The 22470-nt window shown below is 30.6% G+C and overlaps 3 protein-coding genes across 4 annotated transcripts; all 3 read right to left on the bottom strand.

Annotated features, from left to right (window-relative positions):
* Positions 1-336: 336 nt before the first annotated feature.
* LOC100159040 (probable rRNA-processing protein EBP2) lies at positions 337-5744 on the bottom strand (the record flags this gene model as incomplete). Its single annotated transcript, NM_001293383.1, is given in 5 exon segments — positions 337-534; positions 2542-3014; positions 4127-4234; positions 4638-4721; positions 5541-5744. Coding segments are annotated over 5 exon segments (879 nt in total). The 3' UTR covers positions 337-362.
* A 1242-nt stretch (positions 5745-6986) lies between these two features.
* On the bottom strand, positions 6987-8863 carry LOC100167936 (eukaryotic translation initiation factor-like). The gene is given in 3 exon segments (NM_001162297.1): positions 6987-7588; positions 8063-8578; positions 8650-8863. Coding segments are annotated over 2 exon segments (852 nt in total). The 5' UTR covers positions 8569-8578; positions 8650-8863; the 3' UTR covers positions 6987-7242.
* Positions 8864-11331: 2468 nt separating this feature from the next.
* On the bottom strand, positions 11332-21895 carry Spz4 (spaetzle 4). 2 transcript variants are annotated; one of them, NM_001160120.1, is given in 5 exon segments: positions 11332-12660; positions 13884-14006; positions 14282-14824; positions 18163-18308; positions 21774-21895. In NM_001160120.1, coding segments are annotated over 5 exon segments (1125 nt in total). In that variant the 5' UTR covers positions 21804-21895; the 3' UTR covers positions 11332-12377.
* Between the last annotated feature and the right edge of the window lie 575 nt (positions 21896-22470).

Genomic DNA, 22470 nt, shown 5'->3' with positions numbered 1-22470 from the left:
GTAATTTATTTAGTCCACAATTAAAGTCCTACCATCCATTAATCACAGGTATAAAATGTATTTGATGTTATACATACCTACTTTGTATTTCATCTATTTATCAAAACTTAATTATTATTGAAATAATAGATAAACTTATAAACTTGTGTAATACTAGTACACAGTGGTATCTTTTAGTTTTCTCATAACTTCTAGGTGATAATTTAATAAATAAATAAAAACTAGACTATGAAAAAAAAAAATTAGAACTTGTTGTTTTGGTAAGATTTGTATTGAAAAGTGTAAATAGGAAATTGAAACTACTACAGGACTATACTGTTAGTATACAATTATGTACATTCAAATTAAAAAAGTTGGTTTATTCATTTTTTTGAAGACATTCTCTTATTTTTATTAATTCTACCCTTATTCTTTCCTTTAAAATTTGACTTCCCGCTACCACCAAATGTACTTTCTGTAGTGTTTTCTTTCATGCCTCTTTTTTTGCCACCAAATCCATACTTTGTATCTTTTCCTTTTCTTTTATGTTGTGCTCTATAAAATAAAAAAAATTAAAGTTAACATATTATTTTATTACATATTATATCATGCCAACAACATAAAAAATAGTATTTCTAAGTTAATCTATGAAATTGAAATTTACTTTTAAATGTATAGGTATTTGGATATATTATGTAAATTTTAAGGGGGCACAAATCATCTGCCTCTTTAATTTTACTCAAAAAAAAATTAAATTAACTTATCTCATTATGAACAAAATAAGGTTATACTATTTTTATGATGATTATAAATTGAAGATTAACATATTTCATTTGACAGAAAACAACTATTGATAGCCATTTAATAATGAAGTATGAATAAAAATGTAATTTATCATGATACATTTTTCAATTTTAAGGACTATAATGAATATAATTAAAATAACATTAAATGTAAAACTCGTTTTTAAGAAAATGCTGAATAGTTTTTTAGTATTACCCAATGATTATTATATTATATATTTTAATTTAATGTTTTTAATAAATTGGTGACATTTTGTTTGTCTTACTAAATAAAATAAGTTAATATGTACAATGTACTTTTATTTTCATAAAATGTATTTCCAATAATCTCAATTAAATCAAATAATAAGTTTGTATACTTGCACAATGACTGTGTCTAAGTACCACATTGTCAAAAAATATATGATCGTGTTGTTTGAATGTATGGAAATTAATTACATAAAAAAAGCTTAAAATATCCAAAAATTTAATTTTTAAAACCAGAAATGTTTCAAAACTGTACATAACAGATAGGGCATACCTATTTAAGAAGATTTACTATAAAAAATGAATTAATGTATTCTGTGGATGTAAAAATTATTATGTATGTATTCCAAATTGTAAGTACTATTATTCACTATTATAGTTTATTGATATATAAATCAAATAGTATAAAAATAATATATTATTCCTTACAATTAATTTTTGTTTTGTGGAAACAATAACTTTATATTAAAACAAATGGTTATAAAAATGGGTGTTCGTCACAGCATCATGCTTTCATATAAAATCATTATAGACAATTTTATTTTAACTTATTAGTGTACGAAATAAATTCAATCCTAGTGATATAGCAATTCAAATTCAAAATAGACTAGAAGAAGCAAACCAAAAGAACAACAATATAATAATAATGTGGGTACCTGGACACACAGGAATAATCGGTAACGAAAAGGCAGATAAACAAGCAAAACTAGCTATCAGCTCACCGGACTCACAGTACATTAACATTTCATCATATTCGGACATAAAAAAACAAATAAAAAAAGACACCACCCTACTGTGGCAAAATATATGGTCCACCCAAAACAACAAATTAAATGAAGTCAAACAAACGGTCAAACGATGGAGAAGAAACCCAAATATTAGTACCACAAACGAAAAAAAACTAAATAGGGCCAGAATCGGCCACACTAGACTAACCCATGAGTACCTAATGACAAAAAGTGACCCACCAATATGTCAATCATGTGGCACAATAATCACAATTAAACACATTTTTGAAGAATGCAGAACGTACATTAAACAAAGAGAGGATCTCAATATAAGCCATCAAATTGGAGCAAGCCTAGGCCCAGATCCTGACGATGAAATCAACACCATTGAATTCTTCAAAACATCCAAGTTACTCAAGCTACTGTAGCCAACCTTTTCAATGTATAAAATAACAAACTTATTAATCCTAACTGCTTCTCTTGTACTTTTTTTTTTTTGTTTTTTTCTTTGCTCTGTTCCTCATTATAAATATAAGTAATTTATGTTTATAGCGATATGCTAATGACCAAGTAGTCGAAGCAGAAATTGTATAAATTTCAAGATCAATAAAAAAAAAAAAAAAATTTTATTTTACTTTTCAGCTGTGTATTAGAAGTAAATTTTTTTTTTAGCTGTAAAATATTATAAATGTATATAAAATGTATCAAAAGTTAAATATTAATATATGTTATCTACTTCATATAAACATTACTTGATGTTCAATAATAATTAAAAATTTCAATACCTTGAAAGATTTTTTTTCTTTTCACCGCCACCACCTCCATCATCTTTTTTCTTATTTTTCTTCCCACTATCAGTTTCCAAAAAGTCTAAATCATTTCTTAAACCTTTTCTAAACTTCTTAATATTTTCATTAAGATCACGTTTTTGTTTATGTTTTGCTTGTATAGCTGCTACTTGTTTCTCTTTAGCTAATTTCTTTTCTTTCCGGATACGACGTACTTTTTCTGTTTGTTCTAGAGAAGTCTTTCTTTGTAAAAGTGCATGTCGTACCTTTTGCATATGCTCATCAGATTTAAACATTTCTGCAAAATAATCTTCTGGTCGATGTGTAGCTATATTATGTTTACGTAACAATTCAACGCCACGCATAACAGCGGTTTGGGCTTGACGGTGAAACATGGTTTCCCGTTTAAAATCATTTAATGCTACTTCATCAATTTTACCAGCTTTAAGAAATTGTTGTTGTTCAGTAATCTGAAATAATAAGAAAATAGTATGATAAAGATAATGACATAAGCTATAAGCAATTTAAAAATTACAAATTTTCATTCCAAACATTGTGCTGGAATAATCTAAAAACATTAATTCAATTAGTAGATTTAACAAAATATACAATTTAATTAAAATTTTTTATTAAAACTGTACATGCAACAAATGAGCAAACATGATTTAAGGTTTATCAAAAATTAGATTTTTGTCACTGACTAAAATACAGTTTAAATACCCTGCCTATATTTATGAACTTGATTAATATCCTTTTAAAAAATCGGTACTTGTTTGTTATTATCCCGCAACTAAGTCATACACAATTTATCTACCCGCCATCAGGAGACATTAAGTCAGCAGTACTTACCTAATCTAAAATCTACAATGTTGTTATTCTTTTTTATTCAATTTTAATTATGTTAGTATGTTATTAACTTGTCGTTATATTATAGGTATGTATAATTTAAAGTGGGTACCTATCTTACAAACAATTATTATTTACTTTTATTTGAAAGTTTTGTAACAGCATATAAAAAATATTATGGTAAAACAGATTACAGTGTAAACTCAATGGTGGCTCAATAATAAGTACCAAAAAATCAATAGAATTTATGATATTGTTACTTTAATGTTTTAACTATTGAACCTATTTGTAAGGATTGAAATCATGTCTTTCATCTAAGTTCACACCATATTTAGACTTTAATAGATAACTTGGAATCGTAAATAGTATTTTATTTTTAATTTAAAATAATAATACATCATCCTATACCTGGGTCGAAATTAGAATATAAACAGATGATAGACATATCTATATTTGTTACACACAAGCACACAGCTGAATATTATGATCAGTTATGTGTGTTACTTGAGCATGGTGTATAATAATTACACATCCTTAGTATATAATAGTGATATTTGCTGGGTGCGGGTACAAGAAATTGTTTAGTTGTTCAATCTGGCACTAGTGTGTAATATAGTATATTTGTTGGTAAAAAAAGTAAGCAATAATACAAATCAAATTAGGACATCTAATCTGCTATTTTAAATTTGCTTTTAGTGATATTCAGGTATAAAGAATATAACAATTAAATACATACTTCCATTGAAAGCTCAGGAGCCATTGGAGCAACTTCAGCCACAATATCGAGTCGTTCGCTCCATGGTAAGCTGCTTTGGAATGAAGCAATAGCTTCTTTCATTGCTTTCTAAAAGAAAAATAAAAAATGAGTAATTTAATCAAATATTAAATGTATAGGTACAAATTGAGTACAAAAATGATTTATTAGGCCTTTGTCCCATACAAGTGGGGCATTCTACCCTATCCTTGCCCCTAAAACATTTCAATAAGACATAATTCTTTTAAATAATTAGTTTCTAATTGATAATCTCTGTTCACTTACTTCTTTCCCCTGTTTTATTTTATATTTTATGTCTTTCAACATACATAGACAATGATAGCATATAATTTTTCTATACCTTACTACTATTTGTTTAACTTCTAAAAAAGGTAGTAGTACTTTTTTGATATATCAAAATTATCATAAATCATAATATACACTTTAGGTACCAATAAACATATAAATAATAAATAATATTAATATTACTTACAACATTGTTTATGAATACTTTATCCTCTTCTACGGGTATATTAAGGCCTGGCTTCAATTTGCCGGATGCATATAGTTCTAGCAACTAAAAAAAAATATTACATATTACATAAGCCAGTTATTTATATGTAAAATAATTGTATAGTAAAAAATAATACAAATGCAATGTTATACACTAATCAACAATAAATGATGTAAACTAATTAGTAAATAAATCCAATAAATTCCAGTTTATTGTTAAGTTAAGTAGGTACAGCTGAATTATTCACACAAAAATTAGTATACAGCATAGTAGATATATATAGTATAAGTTCTTAATAATTAATATAAACACATTTAAAAATTGATTCTAAATCATATAGAAATTTGAATGACACTTATAGTACTTTAATTTTATATTTGTAATATAATTAATTTCAGAAATATGAGTTCATCTGTGATATTGAGTTATGGTCATTTACGTTACTCACTGCTTTAGACGTAGGTAGGTGCTGCTACGTTCCTGTATTTCATAATATTATCATTTGCCGGTAACCATACGTCCATACAACTTTAAGAGACCCTGGCTCGCATTATTTTAACATTTAAGAAAAAAAATAAAAGTATATAAAAATTGTATTTTATGTAGCATACACAGGTTGGAGAGTATTAAAACGTGATATTAATCTTCAATTTTTGCATCCAAACATATTATTGTTTTTGTACTGAACTACTGACTAATCCTAGTGCCTAGGTTAGGCAAGTTAAATTCAATTTCCTTTTAACATTTTAAAAGAATTCTATCTTCAATCAATTTAATTATTTAAAAATTATAAATCTAAAATCTGCATATTGATTTCTCTATACATAATATTATACGAGGACGTTTAGAAAAAAATATAGTTGTAGGTATCTTATAACTTACCTCTTCCTCAGAATCGACATCCGAAGACATAACGATAGCCATCGGAGACCGGATTAAAGAAGACGTATTAATATTTACAACAAACAATAAAATAAACACAACAACTAACAACAGAATCACACAAGTGACAAGACGTATTAAAAAATAAGCAATTCAAACGTTTCAAACATGTGCTTCGTAGTGTTCGTATTTTAAATCTTATTATCATTCTCGAGATAGCTCATATCAATAACCAACGTGACCATATTTCAATAGCGGTCTTAAAAGTTATGAAATAGTAATACCAACCTAACCATTTTATTAAATTGCAGTGCAATTTGAAATTAAAATTATTTCTATGAATAAAATATAATAAATTAGTTGTTGTTGTAATTCTATATCTAATACGTTGAATACCCTAAAATAAATACCAAATTGTTTTAGTTAAACAATGAAACATCATAGTAACTAATTAAAAAAATTTGTACTGATTTCCAAGAATAATAGTTATAATTTTATTATGTATGGAAACAAAATAATAAATACATGAACTATTATTAAACCATTCAGTGGCATATCTAGGAATTTTTCATGGAGGGGGACCAGCTAATTTTCCAAACTCATTTAAATCGGGAGCTACAGCCTACAGAATATATTAATATTTAGGTATATTAGATGTTTAGGTAGGTATTTATGGGGCCAATGGCGGGGGTCCAGACCTCCCGTAAAACGCCACTGTCAGTGTTGTATTTAGATTTTTGTCTTGGGGGGGGGATATTATATACAGCCGAGTATACAGCCTATAAAGGGATTGATCCCCTTAATCCCCCCTGTAAATAGATTGTATAGATTATGAACAGTTATTACATAAAAATATACAAGTAGATATGAAATATTATATTTTTTAACAAAACTCATACATATTATAAGAAAAAAAAACTATAATCTAAAATATTGATTTTTATAATTTCATACCACTAATTAGGTTAACCTTGTGATAAGTACATTCTTTTGGTATGATACTGAAGTAAAAATATAAAATAACTAGTGTTCGATTATTTTGCATAGAATATATATTTAAGATCTAAAGATTGAGTGTATTGGATCTACAAAAATTATGTTGATTTTGTGTATACATAGACCAGTCTTCATACCAGTAAAATGCTACAATATTCAGGGAAGTTTCTGCAAATGCACATCAGTAGTATCAATAGCTATGTCCACTTGAAATAATTATAAACTACACGAATAGGTTAAACCTCTGCTGGATGCCTAAATGTGCTTAGTACTTGAAACTTGAAAGCATCCTATACATAAAAACTATTCCTTTAAAACGATTAAATCAATTAAAATCCTCACACAAAAATCTAGAATTTAACTGTATGAATATATGAGACAACGTTTTCAAATTTTAATCAATATTTTTGGGTAAACACTTTGAGCCAGATCAAAAGAAAAAAAAATATACATTTCCACAGTATTATTTTATAAATTGAAAAAAGAAAGATTATTAAGTCTATTGTTTTGTTATTGTAACCTAACCATACATTTTCCATAAAATGAAAAGCATAGAAAAAAATACAAATTTACAATTAAATAATATTATAATAATATAAAAGTTATTGTGCACTATATATTTATATTTTAACTAATATTGACTGAAAAAGATGTATAAAATAATATATCCATAGAATATTGTTATCTCCAGTAAATTTCTATTCAGTTAGTAAGTACTCTTACTATAATTGTTTGTCGACCAACCAACATTTAATATCAAATGGTCATATCCATATCCGTGTAATCCTTTAATTGCTCGTTCGGCATCCATTTTGGATTTGAAATTAACAAATGCATATCCTTTACAAGCACCAGTGACCTTATTAGATGCCAAAAAAATTCGAGCAACTTGACCAAATTTGTTGACCAATTCACTTAAATCAGCTTCAGATGTACTTTCAGAAAGATTTTCTATACGGATAGCAGGTACTTCATCATAACCACGTGAGTATGGATCTCGTTTGCCAGCTGTATTTGTGGCTCCTTCTCTTGCTGACGGGGGAATATAAGGTCTAAAACAAAAAATGAGGTTAAAAATACATATTGTGTATACCTAGTCGTATACCAAAATAATTTTAAGAGGATTCAAAAATAATGTGAGTTATTATTTGTCTTGAACACACGTAATGTATTAATCCGAGTTTCTCAATAGTTGTAAAATGTTGTTAATTATTATATTTTAAAACAAATAACTATTTTAAAAAATATAAATAATACAACCGATATTATTGTATTAAAAAATATAAATATTTATAAGAACTCCACAATGGGGCATGATCAATGTTTTCATTTGTAAATTTAACAATAATACAAATATTAACAAAAACATAATTGAAAATAATATATTATTATGATACAAATTGATATTAATACGATAATATTCGCTCAAGGTATTACATGCATGCAAGACAAATGTGAGTATTAGATGATCATGTCCTCATACATAAATTAAAATTTTAGAAAATGGAAAGACATTGTATTTATACCTGTTGGTACTTGTATTTTTTTCGGGCTCTGGTACCTTTTCTTGAACCAATTTCTTATCTTCAATCACCAAACCGGTACCCTTGAGATGACATGAAAACGACCAATGCTCTCCGCCACAATTTCGGCATTTAATGTTCATGTTCACATTCTTTAATTTGTCTAATGGGTTTTCTTCGACTTTGTCGCCATCCTTACCCGACAAGAATTGCATCTGTATTTCTTCAGCCGGAATCGTGGTCGAAGTATTTGGTCCTGGTTTATCATTACGTGAATCTCCGAATTTAGCCCATGTCTTGCGCTCAGCTATAGTTTTGGACACCAGTCGTTTTTCAATTTTATATGTACGAACTACCTTTTCTTTTTTGTCATCCTTGTTCCAACGATATTCAGTAATAATTTTGGTATTTCCGTGTGTATCAACTTTTGCTGGTGGCAATGTTGTTTTCTCCAAATGATCTTCGACCTCATCTGCCCAACTGGATTTGATCAGATCCTTAGTATGCATCTTCGCACCTCTATAAAAAGTAAATAGGTTTTAAAGTATTACCCGTTTATATTTTATTGATTATCAAAATATGGTACCTACCTTGTTGATTAATTTTTCCGACGGGAAGCCTTTAGTTAAACAAACAAAATCCAAATGAAATTGTGAAGTCTTCGAGATTCGTTCTATTTTTGCCAAATCGAATGCCGTTAATTCGTATATAGAACAAGTAAGATTTTCGGGACGTTACCCAACGTAAGCAGGATGCACAGCACTAGTGAACAGTGTTGTACAGCCAAGAAATGGGAACTGAGAAGTGAGAACTGAGAAGAGAGAAGTATACTGTCTAGTTGTACAACTGTTGTAGACGTAGAGAAGGTTAGTTAATAATATTATAGTAAACAATGATAACACAATATCACGCGACACGATAAAAGATTTAAAGGTTATGGTTCCATAATTAATATCCATTAATATAAATATAAGAAAAATATATTAAAATTTAAAATTTAGCCCATCCGTTGTGTTGGTGGAAAACCATGAATTGCTATTGTGAAATTTAATAACATTATAATATACAAGATTACATGGAAACTATGACGTGCTACGTGAGACGTACACTGTATAGCCTATATACAACGCCGTGTAATATTATATTTAAAAAAAAAATTTAATTTAAATTCCATATAAGTTATCCCGTTTGGCGTTTCACATAATAATGTAATATTATTACGTTATATTCTTTCGTAGTTTCGTATGAATTATTTTATACGTTCGTTAATTTGATTTTTATAAATTTTTTTTCATGATATAAAAATATCATTATTCTACAAATTCAATATTATATTTTAATCGTACTTCGCAATTCGTAGTGGTTAAATGTGGTTTTATGCAATATTCTTAGTAATGTTGTAAGTATTATTTTGTAAAACAATAATTGTACAATATAAATGTGTATACGCAATAAAATCTGAATGACTGAAAGATTATAATTTTTGAAAAACAAAAAATATTGTACAATAATATAAATGTATAATATTGGTGTTTATGGAAATCCACATAGTTGTTAATATCGTACATAGTTATTATATGTATTATATACCTGCGATTATTGCTGAACATTTTTTTATATAATTAAAAATTAAATTTCGGCTGATAGATAATAAAACTAGGTAGGTACCTTTTTAAAAGTTAAAACTAGTATTAACTCTTGACGTATATTGACTATATTGTCAATATAATACAGAAAACTGAAATTAGAGTCGATTTGGTTGCCGGTCTACCAGAGTTAGGCAACATTTTATTTAAATAATTATAAGCCGAATAATTTTCAAACACAATTTATTGCTTTTTTTAATTGTTTGAGTATTTTTTTATTCAATTAATTGTATTTAAAAATTAATCAATTAATTATTTAAAAAAATAATTGGAATACGTTTTTATTTGAATAATTACAAAAAATGTAATCAAACAAACTTGTATTTAGATTTAAATTAAAAAGTTTATTCGAATAATGCCTTACTCTCATATCTTTTAACCATCCAGTATTATAGCATTTGACGAGAGTAAACATTTAATATAACATGGTTTTTAAACTCGGTCGTATGTTATATGTAGTCAGTGTTTCTTTCAAGCACTTCTCCGGGGGGGGGGGGGGCATTCCCCCTCCGGAGAATGTCCATTGCCCCCCCGGAGAAAATTTGAAGAATAGTAAAGAAAATCAAATAGTTATTACTTATTAGACAAACGTAATTTTTATATCGCCGAAAATCACCTAGGTACCGTAGATAAGAGGTACATTAGATAAGACTATAAGAGTGAACACAGTATTCTATTTATAAAATTGTTTTTACCGATGGAAATCAGTAATTAAATAGATAATAATATTGTTAGGTAACGGTTTGTGGTTATTTTCCAATGCTTAAATGCTTAATGCAGAAGCTGTACTGGCGGACATGAAGTCATTTAATTTTTTCATCAATTCTATGCTTGATAGTGGAATATACAAGGCACATGAAAGTCCATTAATTAAAATCATGGAAGCTGATGTGGGTTATACCGAGTTACAACATCTTTGTGAAATACTTCTTGTCATTACCACAGCTTCGGTTGAAAGATCTTTTAGTTCAATGAACAGAGTTCTTACAAAGACAAGAAAAAAATGCTCCCAGGAACCTTAATGCATTGCATGCTTATCAGTATTGAAGGGCCTGACGTTCCAACATTTCCTGAACAAAACGGTAGATTTGTACGCAGTTAAAAAAAATCGCCGAATTCGGTTCCTTTAAATTATAAAACATAATATAGAACAAAAAGTTAAAAGATTTTGTTTCTGACTATTATTTATTTATTTTTTTGTACTTACATTTTTTTTTTATATTTTTAAGTTTATAATGCAAAGTAGACTAAGTAGAGTAAAATAGTTTTTATATATTCCTGACAGCCATCCAACTATTTGATGACATTGTTTTTTTATAGCTGATTTACAATTGTTAATACGAATTTTAAGTTGTTTACAAATATTTTTTTTCTTAATGTAAAATAATTGCCCCTCCAATTTTTTTAAATCCCCCCCCCCCCCCCCCGGAGAAAATTGTCTGAAAGAAACACTGTATGTAGTATGTACTAAATACTAATGAACTAATTTAATTTTCGGAAACCATTATCATTGATCAAACTAGTATGGTTTAATGTGATACAAAGTATGTATAAAAAAAATCAAGTCAACATTCTGATCAGTGGTCGAGATTACTATGGAGATATAGAGACTTGAGAATGACAGAATGACTTTAATACTCATACTGTAAATATTTATATTATAATATCAACAACGGTATAACATAAGTATTTAACATTATTTTCATTTTTCATACATCAACGGTAAACTTTGCAGTTCCATATCGTAAATCCGTAATGATTTATAGTGTATAATATAAATATGGACACGTGAATATACCACACGTATGCACATTGCACATAATATAATTTATCATTGTATCAATGATTAAGTAAAATATATAAATAAATAGTAGTAATAATTAATTTAAACGTATCACAAGATTGAAACACCTTAACACTATATAAAAATATTATATTTACACTAAAGTTTATGTACAGCATATATATTATATTGATGATACCTACGCGTTCTATTTGATAAACATTTAAAACAAAAATAAAATTAAAAACCTATGGCTTCTATAATATATAGATCTAAATTCTGTATATTATGCACGGCAGTGTAAGGCAAAAAAAAAAAATTAAAAATTTACGACTAACCGATGACAGACAGATTAAAATCCGTAAATTTCAATTAAATTGTGTACATTCGTTGAATTTGTGGGTCCATGTATATAATAATATGATAATAATTTAAAAATAAATTTTATGATCAATAAAAACAAAGCTAAACGAAATCAATCATAGTTGACAATATTATGGTAGGTATACGAATTAATCGTGGAGATTGAATGGTGGAGTGACGAGTATTGATCGTATTTATCTATAATTAATATTATTTAGTACGTACTCTGGTATTTATCTCAATTCTTTAGTAAACTTAGAAACAATTCAAAACGAACGTAGGTAGGTACTTATGTTTAGGTATCGAAATGTATAGGTTTTAAATTGTTGATATATAAACGTGCGGTATAATCATTCAAATGACCCTCCGATCTGCAAGTGGTTTTTGTTTTTGCCCAACAGTATAGATGATGCGTGGAGACAGATAATATTATCGTAGGAGAGAGAGAGAGAAAGAATGAGAGAATAAAGATAAAACACGGATACGTTATAAAAATACAATAATATCGTGTAAAGAAAAGTAAAAGTTAAGAGCTCAACGGATTTTGGAACCACGTGTCGAGGTCGTTGCTGTTTCCGTTGCTGTTGCTGCCGGCGCCGTCGTCTCCGTCGGTGCGTGGACTGCGGGACGTGATCCTCAAGTCGTTGGGCAGATCGTAGCAACGGCACACGCAGCACGACGGGAACCTGAACCAGTCGGAGAATATACCGCGGCAGTCATTGGACGGGTCGTAGGCGAGCAGCCTGTGCAAGCGGTACTGCTGTTCGCACCGGCAGCCCTGGCGGCAGAACATCTGCTTGTTCTCGAACCTGCGCAACACCACAATATCATATTGGTATATTATATACACGTGCGAATATTATGTGCGTTTATTATACGTTATTATAAGGTATGTCACATGTATAGGAATTTTGTAATAATTATTATAATTTGATGAAGGCGGAAAGGGCTCGAGTGATGTATATGTAATCCACACCGCCAACAATTGGAAATCATTACTTTCAGTGTATTACTAGAGATTACTGTATAGCAATAATATACTAGTTCGCGATAAAAAAAAAGAAAGTAGCACGCTACTTCTATAACCACTGAAGTTTTTTTATTTATAAAGCATATTTTAATGTTTGGAATGTAGATACTATATTATAGACGGTACTACCGTTTATATGGATATAAAGTATAAACTGCTTATAATAATATGTCATGTTAAGGGCGTCGGAGCCGGTGAGGTTTTTAGTACAAAAACATAAACATGTAGTGCAGGAAAAACTCTCACGCTCTGTAGAACAATAAGACTTTTTTTATTTATTTAAAAGAAAAGAACATTCTGCGAGCCCGATTTTTTAAATTATAATTATAGCAGCTAAAGTATGCAATTGAATAATGCACAAAATATGCACGATATTTATGCTTTTTCAGACCTGTTTTTCGACCACTATTTAAAGTAAATTTAAAATTCGGGCTTTGATCCGATCTGAAAAATGTTTTCTTCTCTTAAATGAAAAAATATTCATGAAATCCGACTATTCTACATTGCGTGAAACTGTGAAAGTTTTTCCTGTGAAGTCATTATCGTTGATATAATACAGTTATCAACTCCCTAACCCCTAAATAGGTATTGATCTGTAGATTAGTGGAAAAGGTTTATAATTAAGGTAATAATTAAAATATAAAATATAATTTGAAAATTTGATAGAATTTCGGAAAATTGGAAAAACCGGCACTGACATTATTAGTCCAACGTTCGATTATGTCCTTTAGAAAGACATCATTATAAGCAGTAACCTATTATGACAGCCCAATAGACCATTATATAATAATTTATTATTCAAGTACACAGATCTGATCTTCTTTAAAATTAAGTATTACGCATTTTAAGAGCTTCTATAGCTGCGGTAATTACATTGATTTTGATAAGCACAACAATTACCGAGGTAAAGATATAAACGTATGGTATCTCCACTGTGATTGAATCGTCCGTATATGGTAATATTATTTAATATTGATCATAGACTAGGTATTCAATACTCACGTGCATCGCTCCCAGTGGACGTACTGCTCGAACGGGTAGAGATTAAGCAGCGCGAGCACTTCGCCGCGAGTGTTGTTCGCCCAGAAAGGCGCGACCACCTCTTCCTTTACCGGGCAAGCGTTACTGCAAGAAACAAAAACACGTGGTTCCACATAATCGAAAAGGAGATATTACATTATTATTGTACATTTGTACTATAGTTATTCAATGCCCAAAAGTTGTAATGCGTTCAATGGAACACGCCAAGTTTTGCTTGTTATTGGTAAATGTTTTGTTTTGGAAGATAAAATATGTCATATTATTGTAGCATGGTCGCGTTATGTACATGACTAATTTTTTATTTTACATCATAATAATACTCGATTTTTTTTCTTATTGTACAAGTACAGGATACTCACATGCCTTTTGATTTCTGAGTGTTGTCCGCGTCGCCACCGGTCGACTCCTGGAAGAATCCCGGTTGCTCCTGTACCTGGTCGGTGCGTTGGGTCGACGCTATCGGTTCGGTGGTGGTTTCGAACTGCAACTGGTCGTCCACGGTAACGTCGTCCTCGGTGCTGTCTTCCACGTCTTCCGCGACGGTGGTCGTCGTGGGTGGCACGACGTCGGCCACGGGCGTGGCGGTGACGTTGGACGGCCGGGCTGTGGACGCGGTGGTCGTGGTCTTGTTCACGGTGGTCGTCGTCGCTGACGTGGTTGTGGTAATACTACTAGCTTTGCTAACTGTAGCGGTGCCGGTGGAGGTTCCCGAGGTTGGTGCAGGCGGCGACGGTTGCGAGTCGTAGCGGTTCAACGACGACTCCTCCCGCCGCCGGTTCCAGACGCCACCTTCGATGTCGTTGGTGTCCATGTCAGCGCGCAGCACCGATATGTGTCGCTGTTCGCCGTACATGCGTTTCATCAAACCGTGATTCTCGAATACGAACCGTCGGACTGCGTGCCTGCACATTGTCATACGAAATTCAATCAATATAATATTATAACGGCCGTGAGGAGAAAAAGAGCAAATCGTAATATTAGTTGTAAATCAAATAATATATTATTTAGGTATATGATGTATACTTTAGCCATAATTTCTTTATGCATGTCCCGAGGTTAAAGAAATGGACACACATTTTAATTTGGCGGTAAATAGTATCTACGTTATATTATGCGTTTCGTCTGTTTTTATAAGTGTATCAAGTATACAGCAAATTTGTGTCTCTAATACTCTATTAAAAGACACTAAAAGTTGACATTACTGATTAATGCTTTCCAACATTTTATTTTTAACCCTATAACATATTGTATTATTCAAAATATACTACTCGGGAGTAGTAAAGTTGTTGATTGGCATAATTCCTGAACCTTTACATAGGTATTAATTATGGAAACAACTATACGTTTATACGCATTAAAATTTAAAAAATCCTAATAATATCGAACATAATAATCCATATAAATATGTCATATGTGTTTTAACTGTCCCATTATCATATAAATTGTGAATTATAGTGCTTTTTAGTTAGTTATTTACCGTAGTTTACGATACCCATCTAGAATATAGAATAATATTTTTTAATGGTTCAAAAACAACAAAAAATTGTAAGAGATTTTATAATCTTCGGGATATAATATACGATAAACTGCATGCAAACAAGTTCCACGAGCGTGATTTTTGTGTACTTCAAATAATTATAATATTATATTTATGTAACATCACAAAATCTAAAAATTCAAAATGTGCACGAGCGCGCTATTTAAAATTTAAATATTTTACTTTTAAATTTATTGTTAAAAACTAAAATAAAAACTACCATCGACTCAGAAATGTTCACCCTATGTTATACAGCTTTATTGGTGGTTTTAACTTTTAATGATGTGTTCAAGGTCAAGCGTAACATCACGTATAGTTTTAAACACGGCAGCTTTGCTACAATAGTCAATAACGATTAACGGCCCATTGTTCGGATCATGATAACCGGATAAAACGTGATTACGATAAAAAAAATAAACTATAATAGCAATCGTCTGTTGCAAATCGATGTCTGAAATCGTAAAGTGTGTCGGTAGTTTAACAACCATCCTCAGGCTATAATATTGTAAAATACTAAAATGTAATGTTATGTTTAATATTCTCGTAATTATAATATGATGTACATATATATCATATATATATGTATAATATGGTACATACAATATATAATATTATAGATTACTAGATTAGTATACGGTGTACTATTGAGCCCTGTGGTTATACATGTGTTAGATTCTGAGCGGAACAATGAATGTATTGATTTTTCAATGGTCTGTTTTATATTATTTTTTTGTTTTTTTTTTGTGTCTAACATAATATTTTAGAGAAATAAAAATGCTTCTATTTACAACTTTGAAAAGTTGTACTAAAAGTAAAAAATTCAAGTACAAAAGTACTTAAAACTAAATAACATCGAAAAACCAAAATAAAATTAAGGAAAAAGTTCGCGGTATCGACAGTTTCAAATGTTTGAGTTAATTAAGTTCGATTATATGATGATAACATTGCTTTTCCAATAAATTAGTTGTCTTGCTAACTGACTCATCACTCCAATAAGTACACTCCCACAACTGCATCCGGTATAGTGTATATTATATTAACTAATAATTAGTAATAACCACCATGGGGCATGGTTTACAATAGGACGCATGTTGAATATAAAGCAGGAATAGGTATGTAACATATCGAACTGTGGTCTGTGAGTATATTAGTGTAGTAACTTGAAAATGGAAATTGGAAGGTTTTGAGTTACACATGTTTTCTAATAGTAAAAATAACATTAATTTACAATGCACTAGTGTATTATGTATTATGTATTATGCATTATGTATTATGTATTATGGAAAAATTGAGTTAAACTGTAATCTAGTATAATATTATGATAATGAGATATCAATAACTCGATTTTCACAAAATCTTCATTTTTTAGTTAATACACTGATGTACTCACAGTGTGATATTTGTAATTTAAAAACATACTTTGTATTTTGTTGAATACGTGTCTTTTTAAATAAATCATGTCTTTTTTATGATAAATATTTAACTAAAAATGTGATTTTTATATTTTTAAAAGTACCTCACTATTGATGCTGTAAGACCAATCTATGAAGAACCTATTGTATTAAAATTGTAAAGTTAAGCTGTATAAAAATAAAAACAATATATATTCTACTTTTATTATTGCACTTTAAATTAATGTTGTGATATGTGGCTTTATTTTTTTTTTAATTACATTGATCTAGGATTTGTTTTAATATCAGGATGGTCACATCCATATTATGGATACTGCAGATGTTAATTGTTATATTAATTTAACACGGTTATACCCATTCCTTAAAAGAAATTATTTAATAAATAATAATTCTTATTCTTGTACCACTTGTACCTATCAAGTGACAAGTTTGAGCATAAGCGAATTAAAAATATAAAAATTTTTTAACTTAACTGATTTTTATTGATATAAACTTAATAAATAACGAGTTACTTTTAATTAAATCCGAGTTATCTACGTTAATTTATAAATAATTAAATAATAAATATAATACAATTATTATTGATGATGCATAATGCATATTGTATGAATATTTACTTTATATTATTTTAAACCATATTACAGGCTATTTACATATTATTAAAAAAAAAAAAATACTTAACTTTAGCTTATAAGTTAGTTGTAAGTTTTCATATAACTTTTAACTTAACTGAGTTAAAAAAAATAGGATAATTATTAACTTTAAGCTTTTTAAAATGTTTACTATCAACTTAACTTAACTCAATTAAAATTATCATTAATTTGCCCAGGCTTGAATTCAAGTCTATAAAGAAATCACCTTTTGCGATATTATTTACAAAAACACATTGTAACAACACAATGATTGACCTTGACCCAAAGAAAAATCCAGACATTTTTGTGATGCATGGAAATACTCTAGTTTTCCTTGAAAATACTTAAATTATAAACACTAGGTATACTTTCACCGTGTCCCTAGAATATGCGTCTTATCAGATCTCGAACATACAAAGAACATCACTGTTTAAATCTAGAACTTTCACTCGCTCGTGTCACATTAGACATACTTTCACCTACATTTATGCGTGTGTTACATAAATCATGACAAACAATATAATGGGCAATTTTTTTTCATTCACAACAAATAACCTACGTCTAACCTACGTATATTTTTGGGTAACAATGAGGTTTTTGCTTTCTAAATATTTGGTCATTGGAACTTTTGAGTCGCAAATAATATTATAATATATTACCACGGGTACGTTGATCCAGGTACCATGCACCATGATTGAGTGTTAAAATCGCACGGCAAATCGGGAAATTTGGCTCTTGCATTTCGATACGGTTTTGTGCAGGTGCTATATCCGTCGTAACCGTAACCATTGAGCTCCAACGGCAGCTGAAACAAATAATATATTGTATTATGCACCTATTATAGTAAAAATAATATAACTGCGTAGATACAATTTACAAAAAAAAAAAAATTTAAATAAGTATTAATATTTTCTTTTGAACATTTCTACGCAATATCAAAATTTGAGAAAAGTATGACCTGCTTTATGTGTTATATAGGAGTGGTATGTCGGGCAGAAGAAAGGAGCCGTGAAAGTTAAGCGTTGGCATTGGAAACTGTGCCATGTGGCGGCTGACGATGATTTTTATTGTGCACACAATGTCAAGGTGCCTCAACATTGCAAGGATGAATTACGATTATTTTTTCGTTTCGTGAAACATAATAATATACGCTAAATAACTATATAATACGCGTATATCATACACTATATGTGGACAATGGCTATCATATTTTAGTTACGGTTCCCCGGTGTCGAAAATAAAACGATCGGATTTTCAATTAACGTCTCCGACGTAAAAAAATTATACATGCACGCGAAAACGCCACCGAAGATTTTTGTATACATGTTTATTCAATTAAACACAATATAAATATATCATATTATAACCACTCACGAAACAGTCAAAGACCTCCTCCGGTGGTGTCTCTATCTCACAAGGACGAATGAATTACTAATTCATGTACAGGTGCAGTACACCGCGCGTCCGCGCTATACAGTGTGTTGTGCAGCGGTGTAATAATAATACATGGAAACAATATTGTAATATGGGTACGAGCCGCTAGTTTCGCAATAAATTCGCGGATTCGACGACCTCTGCGCGGTCAATGATGAACGTTATTTTTTTTTTTTGCCACCAATCTGGTCTGACCACTTTAAACGCACTCTACGTCACGTTTTTCGTACCTATATATGCACACAGTTGTTTCGGGTTTTGCTCGTGAAGATCGCACTCGATATGGGACCGCGGTGGTTGTGACTTAAGTCTTGTCTTTTGCCTATTAATTATTATTTCAATACGCTTCTAATAATATATTATATTTATACAGCTTTATGCTTGAGAAATGTACGCTGATGACGTTATATAACATTGTTTTTAGGCGTCTCCATTGCCCGTTGGTCTAGCAATTATCAAACTAATGAGTAATGAGTAATGTACTACACAGGCATATAATGACTATAATGAATTACTCATTTCCAACCAACCAGTTCCGCCGATCCATTTGTCGCTACGAATTGGGATTAGTTAGGCAAAGGTATACGATAGGTATACACTATACATAAACACCGGAACGCGGAAAGAGCATTATTGCTGTAATCATAAACCTGGGCACCTATACTTAAGTTAAAACATAACACGAATTTTGGAATTGACAATAACATGTTTAATATATCGGGCAACGACAAGCGAACAGTAGAGACTTTTAAAACATAGCGTATTGTTATTATTATACATTGCATAATTATTATTGTATAATATACAATAATAATAATATAAATAATTACACGGATCCATGTGAAAATGTGTACTCCGATAAAAATTACAAATAATAATAGAAGTAAATGGTAGGTACAAAATGTGAGCATATCGACTATACAAATAGACGAGAAGGTGCGCCGAAATGGAATACCTTTATGTTTTTGCTTTTTTATATGGTTATAAACTCACTAATCAAATAAATCAAATACAAATTTTTGAATTAGTTTCAAGTACCATTTAAGAGATAATTTTGTTATATGGTTTCAACACTGAATGTTAAACTAATAACATTAAAAATGTATTGGTATTATTGAATAAGGTATATTCCGAAAGATTAAGAGTATTCCATATTATAAATTAAAACTATTATGTATGTTATATGTTGGTTATAAGTTAGAATTATAACAAACTTATAACCAACATCGTTTTTTTTCGAAATCATCAAATGAAAATAATTTGATTCCGGATACTTCACAATTTGATTTAAGTATAATGATTATCGTAATAATTAGTCTTCTGTATTGAATACAGATTATAATAGTCTATATTTTCATACAACGCAATCAACATTAGGTTCCCGTATTTATTCAGTGATTTCAGAAATTTTAAAAAGTTGATTTCATGACTTATACATTTGTATTATAATATATTATGTATTCCGTATATAATACATAAAATAAATTTAAATTTACACATATTTAAATATTTGCGTATATTGTTCCGAAAATTAAAATATTGTATTTAATAACCCATATCAACGGCAAGTAGGCAACAATGATTATAATCTAGTATATAGGTACGTCCTGTCTATTGTCATTCGTCATATTATTAGGTTTGATAAAATTATGTACCATAATACTCAATATATACCTACCTAGTTCAACATATTCTTTAGGGAACAGCCTACTATTCCATATTTGGCACACCTCCTCCAAGATTTAAATGTAGCAATACGGTCGTTCACGAATCATATAGGTATGAGTGGATTAGATTCGTATCGAAAAGTTTAATTTATTTATTTTTATCGGATCGGATATTGTGGTTTATCTCGACATGTATACCTATATAGCCATATATCCATATAGGTAATAAATGTAAAATATAATAGTATACTGTATTGAGTATTAACCGTAAATATCAACAATATATTTGATAATAACTAATAAGATAATATTAACTCGGTCGAGGGCATTGGTCCAGTTTGGTATAGGTACACTCGACCGCACTGGAAAGGTGAAGCTCCGACCTTCACCCTGCCTTGCCGATAGCTCTTCCTCTTCCTGCTCCCGACCACGCGCTTTGTTAAAACCTCGTTTTATACTTTTATATTATATATTATTATGACTATCGTATGCGTGTATTCGGTATTACTACCTGCTTGCGAATACGTACTCACACACACATACAATAACGACCAACAAGTATTTTATTGGAGCACGCCATCATGCTCGTGACAAAAAACGTCTTATGTTTTATTTTATATCAATAATCAGGGTGATATGGCTGGCACGTAGGTGATTTTCAGGGCCGAGGAAACAGGGAAATGTAAAGAACTCACGTGAGTGAGAAAATCGGTTATCGCCATAATGTCATATTGCACCCCTGAAAGCTCGTGTATTTTATTGGGCGTCGGACTACGCGAAGTATGTCCAACAGGACAGAAAGAAAAATAAGAATTTGTTGCCATATAGCACATACGCATGCTACAAGACTTCGGTGTATTACTGTACTACCTACTATAATATTAGAAAACATATTATTTTACATTAAAATGCTCGCTATTGCGCACGTCATGTCATAATATAGAATATGAATATTTTAAGGTTTAGGTAAAAGTTTGTTTTACAATTTTATTTCTTCACTGTTCCAAAATGTCTCGCATTATATTAGCAGTTTACAAAAAACAAGTTAAGTTTAAAACCTGACATCGTAGGGTTGTTAAACTATGACTAATAGTTTGTCTCATGACGTATACCTACATTCATCATCATATCATATTAATGCCATTATAATATCATCAATTAGTACTTACTGCCCAAAGGAATAGTATCTTTAAGTACATGAGTCGTCCACATTCAGTACACTGTAGGGGCGCGCGCGACCACGCACATGGGTTTGACTGAGCTCGGCCGGGTGTCGCACGCGAGACTGACTGACTGGCTGGACGGCGACGACGGCGGTGGCGGCGGCGACCGCAAAACTGGGTCAGCAGCAGCAGCTCCGTAGCGTGGCATATACCGTTACGTTTAGCCTACTCGGACGGCGACGGCGGCGTCGGCAGCGGAGTAGAAGAAGAAGACCGTACAAGACGAAGAATGAGTCGAAGATCGGAGGTTCCCACGCGCGCGCACCGTCGCCATCACGTCGACAGCGCCCGCGCACGTAACACCCGATCGCGCCGCTCACTTTCACCGGCCGCCGCGTGTGTGGATATATTAGTAATAATAATATTATTATTTTATGACGTGCCTACTCACCGTATGAAATGATAACAATAATAATAATAACGATAATGATGATAAATAATTCGAACGCACGTGTGCCATTATAATATTGTTATTATTATTATTGCAGCCGAAAACGGAGTTCGCTGATATCCCGGCGCGATTGAGCGCATTTCCCTTTTTTCGTTCTTATTGTTTATTTCGTTTTTTTTCGCGCCCTCCCCCCCTACAATTACAATAGACTATAGACAGTAACGTTTGTTTGTTTTCGGCGCACGTGCGTAT

This window comes from Acyrthosiphon pisum, chromosome A2 (genome assembly GCF_005508785.2).
Source record: "Acyrthosiphon pisum isolate AL4f chromosome A2, pea_aphid_22Mar2018_4r6ur, whole genome shotgun sequence".
Lineage (NCBI taxonomy): Eukaryota > Metazoa > Arthropoda > Insecta > Hemiptera > Aphididae > Acyrthosiphon > Acyrthosiphon pisum.
The sequence above is the reverse complement of the archived record's forward strand: the minus strand, read 5'-3'. Positions and strand labels throughout refer to the sequence as shown.